Consider the following 13,370-nt stretch of genomic DNA (forward strand, 5'->3'; position numbering starts at 1 on the left):
CTTTTAAGTTTATTTATTTTGAGAGAAAGCAAGCATGCGCAAGGGAGGGGCAGAGCAAGAGAATCCCAAGCAGGCTCCACGCTGTCAGCACGTAGCCTGATGTGGGGCTTAAACTCTAAAACAGTGAGATCATGGCCTGAGCTGAAGTCCAGAGTTGGATGCTTTAAACCAAGTGAGCCACCCAGGTGCCCCTGATCTGTTTGACTTTTGTTTGTTAGCCTATCTTGCGGGTCTGTCCTTGGATAGGTTACACACACCAGCAACAGCCATGTGGAGACATAGGGAGCTCTTCTCCCCAGGGGATCTCTCCGGTAAGAGAGTTTCAAGTCACCACAGAGTCTGAGATTTTCGAGTCACCACAGAGTCTGGGCAATTTGAAAATTTGCTTGGGTCCATGAGCTCCCTTTACTGTTCCTATATATATCACAATCTATATGGAAGAAATAGTTCTGCTTAGCACTGACTGGGTAAAAATACTAGATAGAAAACCTAGCAAATTTTGATCAGTCTTATAGCATTTAGATGCTATGCAGGAAAGAACAGTATCATCAAGAGATGATGGAGCAGGGGCACCTGGCTGGCTGTGTTGGTTGAGCGTCCAACTTCAGCTCAGGTCATGATCTCACACTCCGTGAGTTCAAGCCCCGGGTCTGGCTCTGTGCTGATAGCTCAGAGCCTGGAGCCCGCTTCAGATTCTGTGTCTCCCCCTCTCTCTGCCCCTCCCCTGCTCATGCTCTGTCTCTCTCTGTCTCAAAAATAAATAAAAACATTAAATAATTTTAAAAAAGAGATGATGGAGCAGTATATTTTAGTAGGAGGTGATAGGTTTTTACTTTACTAAACAGTGCTAATAGCAAATAGAATTGGAATCAGGGAACTACTCACTTTGAGGGGCTTCCAAAAAGCCATAGTATTGATATTACATACATTACAGTTCCAGAACTCAGCCTTGCATAGAGGCAGATATTTTGTTTGAACCCCATAAAAGTTTTGGAAGGCATCCAGTGTATGGTGCGAAGAACCTGGGTTCTGATGTCAGACAGCTCAAGGTTTCTCAGTCTGCCCTCTGCTAGCTGTGTGACATTCTACAAGTCGTACGACTCCTAGAATTACTGCTAGTGAAAACGAGACTATCTCATATGTATTGAGTTTTATACTCAGTGCTTTATCATGTCTTATATTTATTATCTCATTTAATCCTCATATAAACCTTATGAGAGAGGTACTTTATCATCATTTTATGAATGAGTAGAGGGAGAACCTAATTCTTCAAGTACACACAATTAGCGTAGGATCTGGGGCAAGAAGCAAGTTGTTCTGCCTCCGTGTTCCAAATTTTAGCCCCGGTCACCTGCCTCTCCGAGCCTCAGTCTCCTTGTCTGCAAGGTCAGAACAATAACTCTCTTGTAGGGTTGGCATGAGGCTCAGAGATCATGGAATAAGGCACAATGCAGTGACTGCTTCTGAAGCTGACAATTCATCATCTCTGACAGCAGTATTGCTATTAGCAGTGATCATAATATTAATCAGTTTCTAACAGGAAGGAGTCACACATGCTTTCTTCTTTGCATACATGTCTCTGTGGACAGAGCCAAGCTCTACTCACTTAAGAAAAGCTGGTTGAATTACTACAGTTTCATCAGGGCCAACGAGCAGGGTCACCAGTGACTCAAGCACCTGATTTGTGACCATTTGGATGCCTGCGTAGAGGTATCAACCCTCTAGTAACATGCTCCTTCCTTTCTGTAAGATAGCTTTTCTCCTTCATATGGGACGTTAGCCATGAATCTGGGTCCAAAATCCACACGTGGTATAATTTGTGTCTTTAGCTTCTTCCCACAAAGAGAAGATTTTCCTGGTGGCAATGCTAGCTGCTATTGTGGGATTTTGCCCAGGAAACTTTGTCAAGTTATCTGACCCTATAGCATTACATACATTTTTGCAGACTGTGGCAAAATCAGAAATCTCTGTGCAAGGCAGCCACATCCATAGCAGACGTCTGTTTAACAGTCTGCACTCAAATGCCAGTCCTTTCTTAAACGCTAACACCTAACAGAGAGCAGCATTGCAAAGCATCAGTCACTACATAATTGTGTACTTAAGGGCTGGAAGGTGTAAACATTAAAGATACACCTTTTTGCTATGGAGCTACTTTTATTTGTTTTTAATTTTTTTTAATGTTTGTTTATTTTTGAGAGAGAGAGACAGAATGTGAGCAGGGGAGGGGTAGTGAGAGAGGGAGACACAAAATCCGAAGCGGGCTCCAGGCTCCAAGCTGTCAGCACAGAGCCCGATGCGGGGCTCGAACCCACCAACTGCGAGATCATGACCTGAGCCAAAGTCAGACACTTAACCAACTAAGCCAGCCAGGTGCTCCACTATGGAGTGACTTTTAGGCTACACATACAGAATGCAACAGCTGCTGATCAAAGCCTCCCTGCACCGAGATGCTTGTCTGGAAAAGCCAAGCCTGGCCAGACCACTTCTATTCCTCAGAGGACCCTGCGAGTTGTCTCTCTTACCCCACAGCACATGGACAGACAAGGAATGCACAATCCATGTCTAGAGCCCCTTCTGCTCCTGCCCTACAACGATGATGGCTCAAAACCATAGGTCACATGAACGTACTTGGCTAGTATGTCACACAATTATTTGAACATGCTACTAGGCTAAAATCTCCATTTCTTTATTTTTAAATGTTTGTTTATTTGTTTGTTTGTTTGTTTGTGAGAGAAAGCACCACCTGCAGTGTGTGAAGCAGTAGTGGGGAGGGTAGGGGAGGTGTCCTCTGGGTTCCTAAGTGGATAAAGCAGGTTATCTTAAGCACAGAGCCTAAGAAAGGCTGGAGCCTGCCTTGTTAAGAGCCACACCCACCGCTTTCCACTTAAACTTGATTATTTGACAAGCCTGCCCCAAAGCTCCCTGATAGGGAAATAGAACAGACTGTCTGCTCATTACCACTTTCCTGACAGACTTGAAAGACACCTCTGATCCATGAAAGTCAGATATTATCTGCAAGGACTTATCTTATCTTTCAAGACTCTAATCTTTCTAAATAGGCTTGTTTCCTATCTGTTCAGCCCTTCTAGGAAGCTCGGTGTTTTATTTCTAGTAACAACCAACTTTTTACCCACATTTGATCTTGGGCCTCACTTCACTTCTCTTGGCCTGCTTCCTCATTTGAAAAATGAGACAATTAGACTAGAAACAGGTCTCCAGCCCCTTGTAATTCTAATGTACCCTAATCTGTGACTTCTTGGTGACGCCTTACTACCTCATGCTTAATAAAACTATCCGGATGTGATTAGACGAGCAAATAGCAGCGGTCAAACTAGTCTACCCAAAACTCTCCAAAAGCAGAGGTGGTTGGCAAAATTTGGGATTTGCAACAGTTTCTGAGAATCTCCCTCAGTGTCCGTGTTTACCCACAAAAATACCATGGCAATTTTAATGGGCTGAAAATTTTATGTAAAGGATGAATATAATACCTGAATCTCTTCTGAAATCTGCACCTTTTGTTTATATCGGTGCTGAAGCAAGGTGTTTGAGCATAGCCTGATCCAGGAGAGACTGAAAATCACTGCTTTGGGGGATGCCCCTGGGACCAAGCTGTGAAGCATAGGGAGAAATGTAGGCAGCGAGTTCCTCTTCCCAGCCCCACCACCCTGCCTTTCCGTTCCCTCTGCCCTTCCTTCAGAAGCCCCCTCTCATGGAAGTTCCCCAGAGGTAGGCTGCTGTGAGCTGGAATCATACCCTCAGCACCAGATGCTCATTTACTCTCCTTTGTTCCAATCCAGCCTGACTGACCATTGGTAACCTGTCCATTACCATTTCCAGATCATTGCATTTTAACTGCCTTCCTTGGAAAACAGCTTCACATAAATCAGTGGTTCTTAATGCTTTCAGGCCTAATATCTGTTTTATATTCCAACTATTTTGTGACATCTCCTTCATGAAATGAAATGAAAATCACAGAAAATATAACTTACCTACTTACTATATAATGCCAAATTATAAAATGGCCATTAGAAAAGTAACTTTCTAACTGAGGCTGGGTGGCTCAGTCTGTTAAGCATCCGACTTCAGTTCAGGTCATGATCTCGCGGTTCATGGGTTTGAACCCCACATCAGTCTCTGTGCTGACAGCTCAGAGCCTGGAGCCTGCTTCAGATTCTGTGTCTCACTCTCTCTCTGCCCCTTGCCCATTTGCACTGTCTCTCTCTCTCTCTCTCTCTCAAAAATAAATAAACATTAAAAAATTTTAAAGAAAAGGGGTGCCTGGGTGACTCAGTCAGTTAGGCGTCCGACTTCAGCTCAGGTCATGATCTGGCAGTTTGTGAGTTTGAGCCCCTCATCAGGCTCTGTGCTGACAGCTTGGAGCCTGGAGCCTGCTTCGGATTCTGTGTCTCCTTCTCTCTCTGCCCCTCCCCGACTTGTGCTCTGTCTCTCTCTATCAAAAATAAATAAATGTAAAAAAATAAAAATAAATAAAATAAAATAAATTTAAAGAAAAGTAACATATTTTTCTCAAATGGGTGTTAGAAAAGTAACTTCTAATAATATATTTCAATATGTAAAGCTTAGAAGATGTAATAAAGTAGCTCAATGTTTGCTCTATACCTAAAGTCACAGGAACAGCCACAAATAAATTATTGAACTAGTGACAAATACCAAACCCTGCTCACTGGTCCCTAAATGCCAGTAGCATCTCCCAGCCATTTATTGTGACAACCTCCTGCCCATAATTTATTTTTCAAATTGCCTTTTAACACCCTAGATCGATGATCCTGATGTGAGAAGTTTATCCAGTTTAGCAACCTCAAGAGAGGTATTTTGGTTTAAAGAATATTTTTCTGCCTCTGTCACCATGCAACTACCTCTGTCCTTTCCCTATTTTTTTCCCCAAAGACTCGGGATATGCATGTCACAGTGCATTACAAGCTCAACAATACAAATTAACACTATGGAGTGCTTCCCACATGTCAAGCACTTTTAAAATACTTTTGTATGTATTAATTTATTTAAACCTCATAACTCCATAAGTAATATTATGATCACTATGTTCCAGGGATGATAATAATAGGCACCGAGAAATTAGGCAACTTGACTAAGAATTACACATCTAGCTACATCTAGCTTCTTGTGGAAATCAACTCCTTTGATTATTATAATGTATTTTTAAATTTTTTAATGTTTGTTTGTTTGTTTATTTAGAGAGCAAGCCAGGGAGGGGCAGAGAGAGAAAGGGAGAGAGAAATCTGCACTGCACTCTCAGTGCAGAGCCCCATGTGGAGCTCGAACTCATGAACCATGAGATCATGGCCTGAACCAAAACTAAGAGTTGGACACTCAACAAACTGAGCCACCCAAGACGCCTCCTATAATGAAGGAGTTTTATAATTAGCAAAGCACTATCTTTGTTTTTATTTTAGGAAAGAAACATTTCAGGGATGAAAGGATGTTTCTTTTTCCAGAGCCTAAACGTTTGAAATTTGAGCCCATGTTTTCTTGGCTTGCTTTATGCTTTCAGCACGTAATTAGGTAGCTTTCTTAATATTTTCATTCCGTTGTTTCATAATGGATTTTCTCTTCTTGGCATGTCATCTATATACGAAATTGCAGCTCCATTCATTTAAAGACTGGGAATGCAAATCTTTTTTCTGCACTCTCTTTTCATTGCCAACTGTCTTGCATTGAAACAGGCTTGTTTCAGCTGAGTTAAGAGGATGGCCTAAAAAGCACGTTCTGTGCAGAGTGGAGGGACATGTGGTCAGGACTCTCCTAAATGTGTCAGAAATCACAGTCCTGCATCATTCAGGGAGGAAATGCCTTTCTGCCTGGAAATAGCCACAGAGTTGTCTTAACAGATCATTTTTATCAACAGTTTAGGGTTGAACTTTTTACCCTGATGTGGCTGCTTGTAAGGACAACAAAGTAACATATTCGAAGCAAACCTACAATGTATTTATTTTTCCTTTCAGAGGGAAAATGATCCCATCTGATCTTGAAAGAAGGATCCTTGAAGCCAAACAGAAAGTAAGTTTTTGTAGAGAGTTAACAAACCAAGGGTACGTATTTCTATTTTCATCCAGTGGAGAACACACTGTGGCTTTGTTTTAAAAAGAGGACTCAATTCTCAACCTCCAAGCCTTACTGAGAATGTGGGATTTTGCATCCAGTCACTGTTTATGACTCTGAGTTGTAGACTCTGCTTCGGAAAGGTCTAAGTTGCTCTTTAAATAATATACACTGTGGTAATACACATAGTGATGCTGTAAGAATTTCTAAAGCATTTGTCTTTGTGCTGAGGGTTGACATTAAACAGACATACATTTGAAAGATCATTTTCACAAGTGGAAAACATCACAATGTTAACGCAGCATGAGTTACCGTTGTATGGGTATTTGAAAGGGGCCAATTTTTCCTGCCTACAAATATGGATACGATTGGCTCTCTAAGCATCTTATTTTTTAGGAAACAATTTAGACGTCTTAGAAGGAGCAAGTTCTGGAGACCTAGAAAGTCATTTACATCTCTGGACGGTTTGCAAACCAGAGAGCTTGTTTGTAGAACTCCCTTAAATGTAACTTTTTTTCTTTTTTTGAGAGAGAGAGTGAGAGCATGAGGAGGGGAGGGGCAGAGGGAGAGGGAGAGAGAGAATCTTGAACAGGTTCCATGCTCAGCACAGAGCCCGACATGGGGCTCAATCCTACATCTCCGGGATCATGACCTGAACCAAAATCAAGAGCTGGATGCTCAACCGACCTAGCCACCCAGGAACCCCTAAATGTAACTTTTAGTGGATATAACCTACAGTTCCTAGTTCAACAGAAAACATACATTTTATTATTATCAACTCAGGAAAAATTATTCCTCTTCATATGCCTTTTTTATTTCCGACACAGTGGCCAGAAGGTTCCCCTTGTTTCTGAAGTAGAACTACTCCTGGTAGCACAAACCATAAGATTAAACCTTTGCTGCCACCTAAAGACGGATTCTGTAACATCCTGTCACATCTCCCGCTATGTTCACACCGTTTGAGACATTCTTCTACCTTCTTCCAGCAATTTTCACTTAGTCAGGGCCAGAGGACTGCTTAGATGGATAAGAGCCATGGCTTATTATATAGTTTCACACGAACCCGTCCCGCCCAAGACACCAAATAAATCTATATCTGAGGATTTTCCAACTAGGAATAATGGGCCGGTCAGATTTCCTTCTCTTTGTTCTTTTGTCTGCTCACTCTAAAGGACTGTTACAGAAAAGGAAGACCAGAGAGTGGGCCAAGGTGGGGGGGAAATCTACCTGGAATAAATAAATGGCTTGTGGGCACCACAAAGCTTCCTCGCCTATGGGTCCAGTGCAGCCTCTTCTGAGAACCAGAGTGTCTGTTCTCATAAGACTGACTGACAGGTCCAAGAGAATGGCCTGGAGAACTCAGATCCTGGAGAGTGAACGTCCTTCCAGGCTCCAGGGTGTCGATGATCCTGCTGATGGTTCCAAAACTGCAGATGATGGGGGAGAATTTCTACTGTTTTCATCAGCTGTTTGAAAAAATTCTCAAAGCCCTATTTGACCTTATTTGGGGCTTTCTCGTTTGCATAGGGATTTGTTCCTTTCCTTGTGAGTGCCACAGCTGGGACCACTGTGTATGGAGCATTTGACCCCCTCTTGGCGGTTGCTGACATTTGCAAAAAGTACAAGATCTGGATGCATGTGGATGTGAGTATCCCATAGGAACTGCCACTAAAATGCCCTTGCATGTTTATTCATTTGGGGCTCATGGAATGAAGTCTGTCTTTTCTCTCTCTTTTTTTTTTTTCCTTTGGGAGCTTCTTTTTAGAATAGGGATATTTAAGATTTTAAGATTGCAGAGACAAAGCAGCACACAACTCACATAGCACACAATGTTGACTAGAGGAAGTTGGAGGCTGATGATGCGTTAATGTTCCCAACATGATAATATTCTCATTTCTATGACCAGTATCCAAGCTGAGCACTTAGCTCTCGGTTCATTGGCCCATAACATCCATGGAGGAATGCAGCCTACATACATACATACATACATACACAGTCACACACATGCAGATTGTACTTCCCTGTGAGAATGATCAAAAAGGCATAAAGGAGTTATGTTTCCATGGGAAACCCAAAGGATAAAATCTCAAACTCAAGTCAGGTATTTGTATATTTGGAGAGGAAAGCAGACTTGACAACTTGCTAGGATATATGGGACGCCAATTTCCAATTTCTTAGCTGGGTCACTTAAGAAGATATTTCATATTTGAAATGTTTTGACTCCAGGCCTGGGCACACTAAAATAAAGATGTGCCCACCAAAGCATTTTCAAATGAAAAAACGTCAAGTTTTCCATGGACAAAATGAAAAGATTTAAACTTCAACCTCTGTAAATCAAAGTCTAGCTCAAAGATCAGCTGTTACCTGCAAAATGTTTGTTACTAATCCATTATTACTAACTAAGGCTGAGCCAGGTAAATTTCCACTATCCCAGTGTTATCCTGCATGGCGGGTATCAGTCTTCTTTTCCTTCCCTGATTCACAGTGTGAGTTGTTTCTTAGGCTACCAATGACCCCATCCGTTTTAGAAATGAAGACACTAAGAAAAGGTTGAACAATTCCAGTAGCATTATGACCTGGGTCTCAGAACTGGAGAGCCTGTTAAACCTTGCTAGCTGATTCAAGAAGAAGATTAACCTGACAACATTAAAAATAACAATGTCTGTGTGTCCTAAACCAGCAGATGCTGCTGTCTCCCTCCAGGATTTCTACTTAAAATAAAGAGATTTCTTAACCAATCGTATTTGCTTTCTTTGAAACATATCAAATTTAGCACTTACTCGTATTATCTTAAATGTTTATACTTTTATAATTAGATTAGAAAAATTCTTAAAATAGTACCCATTTGGAAAATTGGATAATTTTTCAACCTGAAATTATAACAAACTAAAAAATAAGTAAATAAAGCAATTATACCCTAACAGGTGGGGTTTTTTTTCCTTAAAATTATCCCAGGATTATTTTTACCCACAAAGAATGTCAACATTTTCCAATGAATCTCCATCTTGACATTTTTTTAAAAGAGATCACTACATCAGTACACTACTAATTCAAATCTTCAAACTTGAGTACAAATTTTTAAAAAACATGTTCCTATCGCTCAGGGAATTGACTGGTACACATTCTTCCTGCTTGTTTCTTTCTTTCTTTTTTGGGTAGAGAAATTATCTTATCCAAAAGTACACATTAGTAAAATAGGATCATGAAGCTGCTTATTTCCTCTGGAATTATCCAGACTCGTCAAAGGAGTTTTCCTTACAACTCAGAAGCAGCCTAATGGGTACCTAGCTCATCCTCTGTAATGCCAAATGGGGAGACAATAGGGTTTCTCATTTTGAGATCATGAGTTTCATTAGCACTATGAGTGGTGGTGATAAGTTGGGGAAAGGATCTTTTTTCTTATGCAGACAGAAAAAAAATGTGCCCCCCAATTTGTCTCCTTCCACTTGTACAAATGTAGTGTGGAACCTAAAACCTTAGAACAGCCCCCAATTTAAGCTTTGCAAGTCTAGTACCAGAATAAGGTGGCCAACCCCCTAAATTGCCTGGGGTTGAAGAGATCACTTTCACCCCACAAGACTTTCACTGTTCTGAAAGACACCAAACTTTAGAAATCTAGGCAATGAAAACCCACTACCTTTTTCCTTGTATGATCTTCCTTTTGCAGGCAGCTTGGGGTGGGGGATTACTGATGTCCCGAAAACACAAGTGGAAACTGAGCGGCGTGGAGAGGTATGCCCATTTTTCTTGTTAACTACGTAAAGCATGAAAGCTAAATATAAAAGCAAATTGCACACAATTTCTAAGAACTCTTAGAACACAGGTGAGCCCATTCTGTGCAGTGTTTGTGTGCCTTGCCTGTGTGGTCATTGACACATGTGTATTATGTGTAAACAACAAAAAGAAATCAAATTCCCATATCAAGTGGCCCAAGCGGAATGTTTCTCCAATAGAGATTCCTAACTGCAGTCCGTGGTTGGCCAGAGGACTCAGGAATGACCTTCCTAGAATCTCTGAACCAACTACCAAAGTTGTTTAAAACTTCTTAGCAGGTCATAGTTTTCCAGGGAAAAGATCTGTAGCTTTCATGCTCCATAAAAGGATAATATTGACCGCCTTAAGGAAACCAATAAGTAAATTTGCACCCTTATAGTTTATTAGTGTTGCAAGCACGGGTCTGGGGTTTGATACAGCCCACTGAAAGCAAGACATACTTGTCATAACATCATCTCATGGTTATAATTCCATGATAATTTTTTTTTTACATAGTTCTGATTGATGCAGCAGAGTACCTTTTCTTTTTTCCCCAAAGACTAAGCAGTAGATGGTTGAAAAAAGCAAAGGAGGTTATATTTGATTAGCATAAAACATATGCAGGTCTGAAGAGAAAGGAAAAAAAATTATAGAATGCAAAATCAGCCCCAGGCTTTACTGACCATGTGCAAAGGAAGCTCAACGTTCCCAGTTCTCCCATTACACCATGGCAGGTCAACAGCAATGGTTAGCTCTGACACTCAGGCAGCTGAGAGAGCCTGAGTTCATCCGAGGCCAAGTGCCCCCCATGCCCTGCCAGGTAGCCAGATGCTGCCCAGGAAGAGCTTCCCACTGGCTCTGCCCCTAGACGTCTTGGCACAACTTCTGTTCTGGGACGAGGAGAGAGGCCAGTGGAGTGTGGGAGCGTCTGTCAGCACTGGTCTTGCAGGCAGCCAGACCAGAATGAATGCGTGAGGCATGCTCTGCAATACCCGGGCCCATTCACATGCAGAGAGCCCGTGAATGTAGAAAGAGGGGTGGGGGTTACCAAGGCAGAGTCAGGGGCACACTGCCTGATTCATGGAAGACTCGAGATAGACCAGCTGAGGCTCAGGTCAGCGGGATAGCTGTCCCTGAGTCTGCTGGCTGGGGTCAGTGCCCAACTGTAGAACTGCTTATGCTCGCTGATCGCTGGTACCCATTTAGGTGTGGGAGGCTGAAGGCAGGCATAGCCCCCTCCCAGAGTGAGCCGGTCTTGGCCTCTGCCTCTAGTCCTCAGGTGCTTCTCCCATGCCCAATTTCTCTTTTCCCCATGAAGATCTGAATGAAACCAGACACGTAAGGAGGAGGCAGTGCACTAAGCAGGGAGAGACAATGCAAAAAAAAAAAAAAGAAAGAAAAGAAAAGAACAGCTTGGAAGGTGCCTGCTCAGATGATCAGAACAAGAACAAAATTCTCGTGCTTTTGAGAGAGGTGGCCTGTACACAGTACTTCTCTCTTCTTTGAGTTTCTTTCTCTCTAGCACAAAAAGTAAGCATCTATTATTTTGCCTTTAATACACCTGGGACTCCAAGTGCTGAGAGTCACGGAGCATCCTCTGCCAATGATGACTTAAAAGCTCACTAAATTACTTACCCTGAACCTGGGAAAAATAAACACCCACACACTTTTGTACTAAAGACTATTATTTGAGAGCAAAGCTTAGAACATTCACTGTGGAACATAGAGTCTGTTCTAATGGCCATAGTTCTTGAAACGGTATTATAACTAAATCTACTAAGTGGGATAGCGAAATATGAAGTCCCAAAAAATGAGGGACTGCCACCTGTCTACCTGAGAGCATCCATCTTTCTGACTTATTAGCAAAAGGCACACTATCTTTGGCAAATAAGGTTGTAGGGCCAGTGGAAAGCCCTGGGCATAATGTGTATGGGCCTAAGTTGAAGAAAGAAATTTGCCACACTTGGGAGTATACATTTTCTCAAAGATTCACTCTAAAGTGGAGGAAATCCATGGACAATTCTTGTCCCCAGATCAAGAGGTTCCCCAGTGGTCACAGGGTCCCCTATGACATCCTTATAACAAAATGGCACGTGTAACCAGAGCCTGCCTGGCTTCCCTTGGAGTGCCTACCAAATTCTCAGAAAGCAACCTTCTTCCTCGCTAACACTGTCAAATTTTCTAGAGATGTCATAGCTGAGAGGGCTTGCCAAAAGCCCTAATACTCCAAAGTATGCTTCTGTGTGATGTAAACTGACTCCTTTAATCCCTCCCCACAGCAGGTTGCTGCTTACCTGTGATAACCCTTTGTGGTGTCCCACTCTCCAGGTTTTCCAGCCCAGCTGGAGGTCCTTGCACGCCTTCTACCATATTACCAATTATTGCCCTCATCCCTGCCCCGAGAGCTATTTAGAAACTCAATTCAGTAGCTACTAAACCTCTGCCATATGCAAGGCACAGCGAGAGAACAAAGACCAACATGGTGTGAAGCCTGTTTTCAAAGGGTTTAGAATCTAGTAGGGAAGAGTGACAGTCAATAATGGATTAAAATTCAAGGCAGAGGAAGTAAAGGCTCAAGAGACAGACAAGTGAGCTGCTTGGCAAGCACAGAGAAAGGAATGATTCCTACTCAACAGGGTTATTAAAGGAAGGCTTCACACAGGGGTGGGCATTGGCGCTTCATGAGATGGAAGTGGAAGAAGGGCATTCAAGGTGAAGAGCTAGCTAGGACATGGAGGTTGGAAAGAGTCCTTGGAGAAAGTCCAGATAAGTTTGGTTGGAGCCTTAGACGGACTCATGGAAGTGACTAGTAAGCTCGTGGAGTGTCCACAAATCCTGCCCAGGGAGTCTTGGTGGAGAACTTGCCTCCTGGGCCATGTCAGGATCAACAGAAGTCCCCGAGCTGAGAATCACTGCTGTAGGAGCCCCTATTTCACATGGAGAGCCTTGGATTTCAAAGGTTGGGGGCACAAAAATGAAAGCCCCTACTGTGGCTTTCAAAAATGAAACCCATGGAGGGGTTTGAGGAGACGAGGCGGATTACCTCACCTGCCATTTGGAAAGACAGCTCTGGATTCGGGAGGAGATGGAAACCATTGAGCTTTTGGGAATGTCCAGGTGAGAAGTGGTAGCGGAGGTGAGAGAAGCTAAGGGTGCAAACTGGGGCAGTAGCAGCAGGGAGGGAAATGGGATGAACCCAGGAGTGTCGCTTCCACCAAAAAGGACCAACTATTGACAGAGACTTGCTCGTCTATGGGACCAAGTGTGATTTTTTTCTTTAAGTTTTTGGTTCTTATTTCTTTAAACTTTCTCTTTCTTTCTTTCTTTCTTTCTTTCTTTCTTTCTTTCTTTCTTCTTTCTTTCTTTTTTTCTTTCTTTCGAGAGCAAGTAGGAGAGGGGCAAAGAAAGAGGGAGAGACAGAACCCTAAGCAGGCCCTGTGCCATCGGCACAGAATCAGATGCAGGGCTTGAACTCACAAACTGTGAGATCGTGACCTAACCTGAGATTAAGAGTCAGATACTTAACCGACTGAGCCACC

The 13,370-nt window shown here is 42.6% G+C and overlaps 1 protein-coding gene across 1 annotated transcript in view; it reads left to right on the forward strand.

The window, feature by feature from the left end:
- The window catches only part of GAD2 (glutamate decarboxylase 2), an 84,097-nt gene that overhangs the window by 45,264 nt on the left and 25,463 nt on the right, over positions 1-13,370 (forward strand). The window contains exons 9-11 of the mRNA XM_047066594.1: positions 5,982-6,036; positions 7,606-7,722; positions 9,746-9,810. Of these exons, the coding sequence (XP_046922550.1) occupies positions 5,982-6,036; positions 7,606-7,722; positions 9,746-9,810 (237 nt within the window). The remainder of the gene's footprint in view (positions 1-5,981; positions 6,037-7,605; positions 7,723-9,745; positions 9,811-13,370) is intronic.

The sequence above is a fragment of the Lynx rufus genome, unplaced genomic scaffold, assembly GCF_022079265.1.
Source record: "Lynx rufus isolate CCGP_SWC_20201006 ecotype Redwood Valley unplaced genomic scaffold, mLynRuf1.p SCAF_7, whole genome shotgun sequence".
NCBI lineage: Eukaryota > Metazoa > Chordata > Mammalia > Carnivora > Felidae > Lynx > Lynx rufus.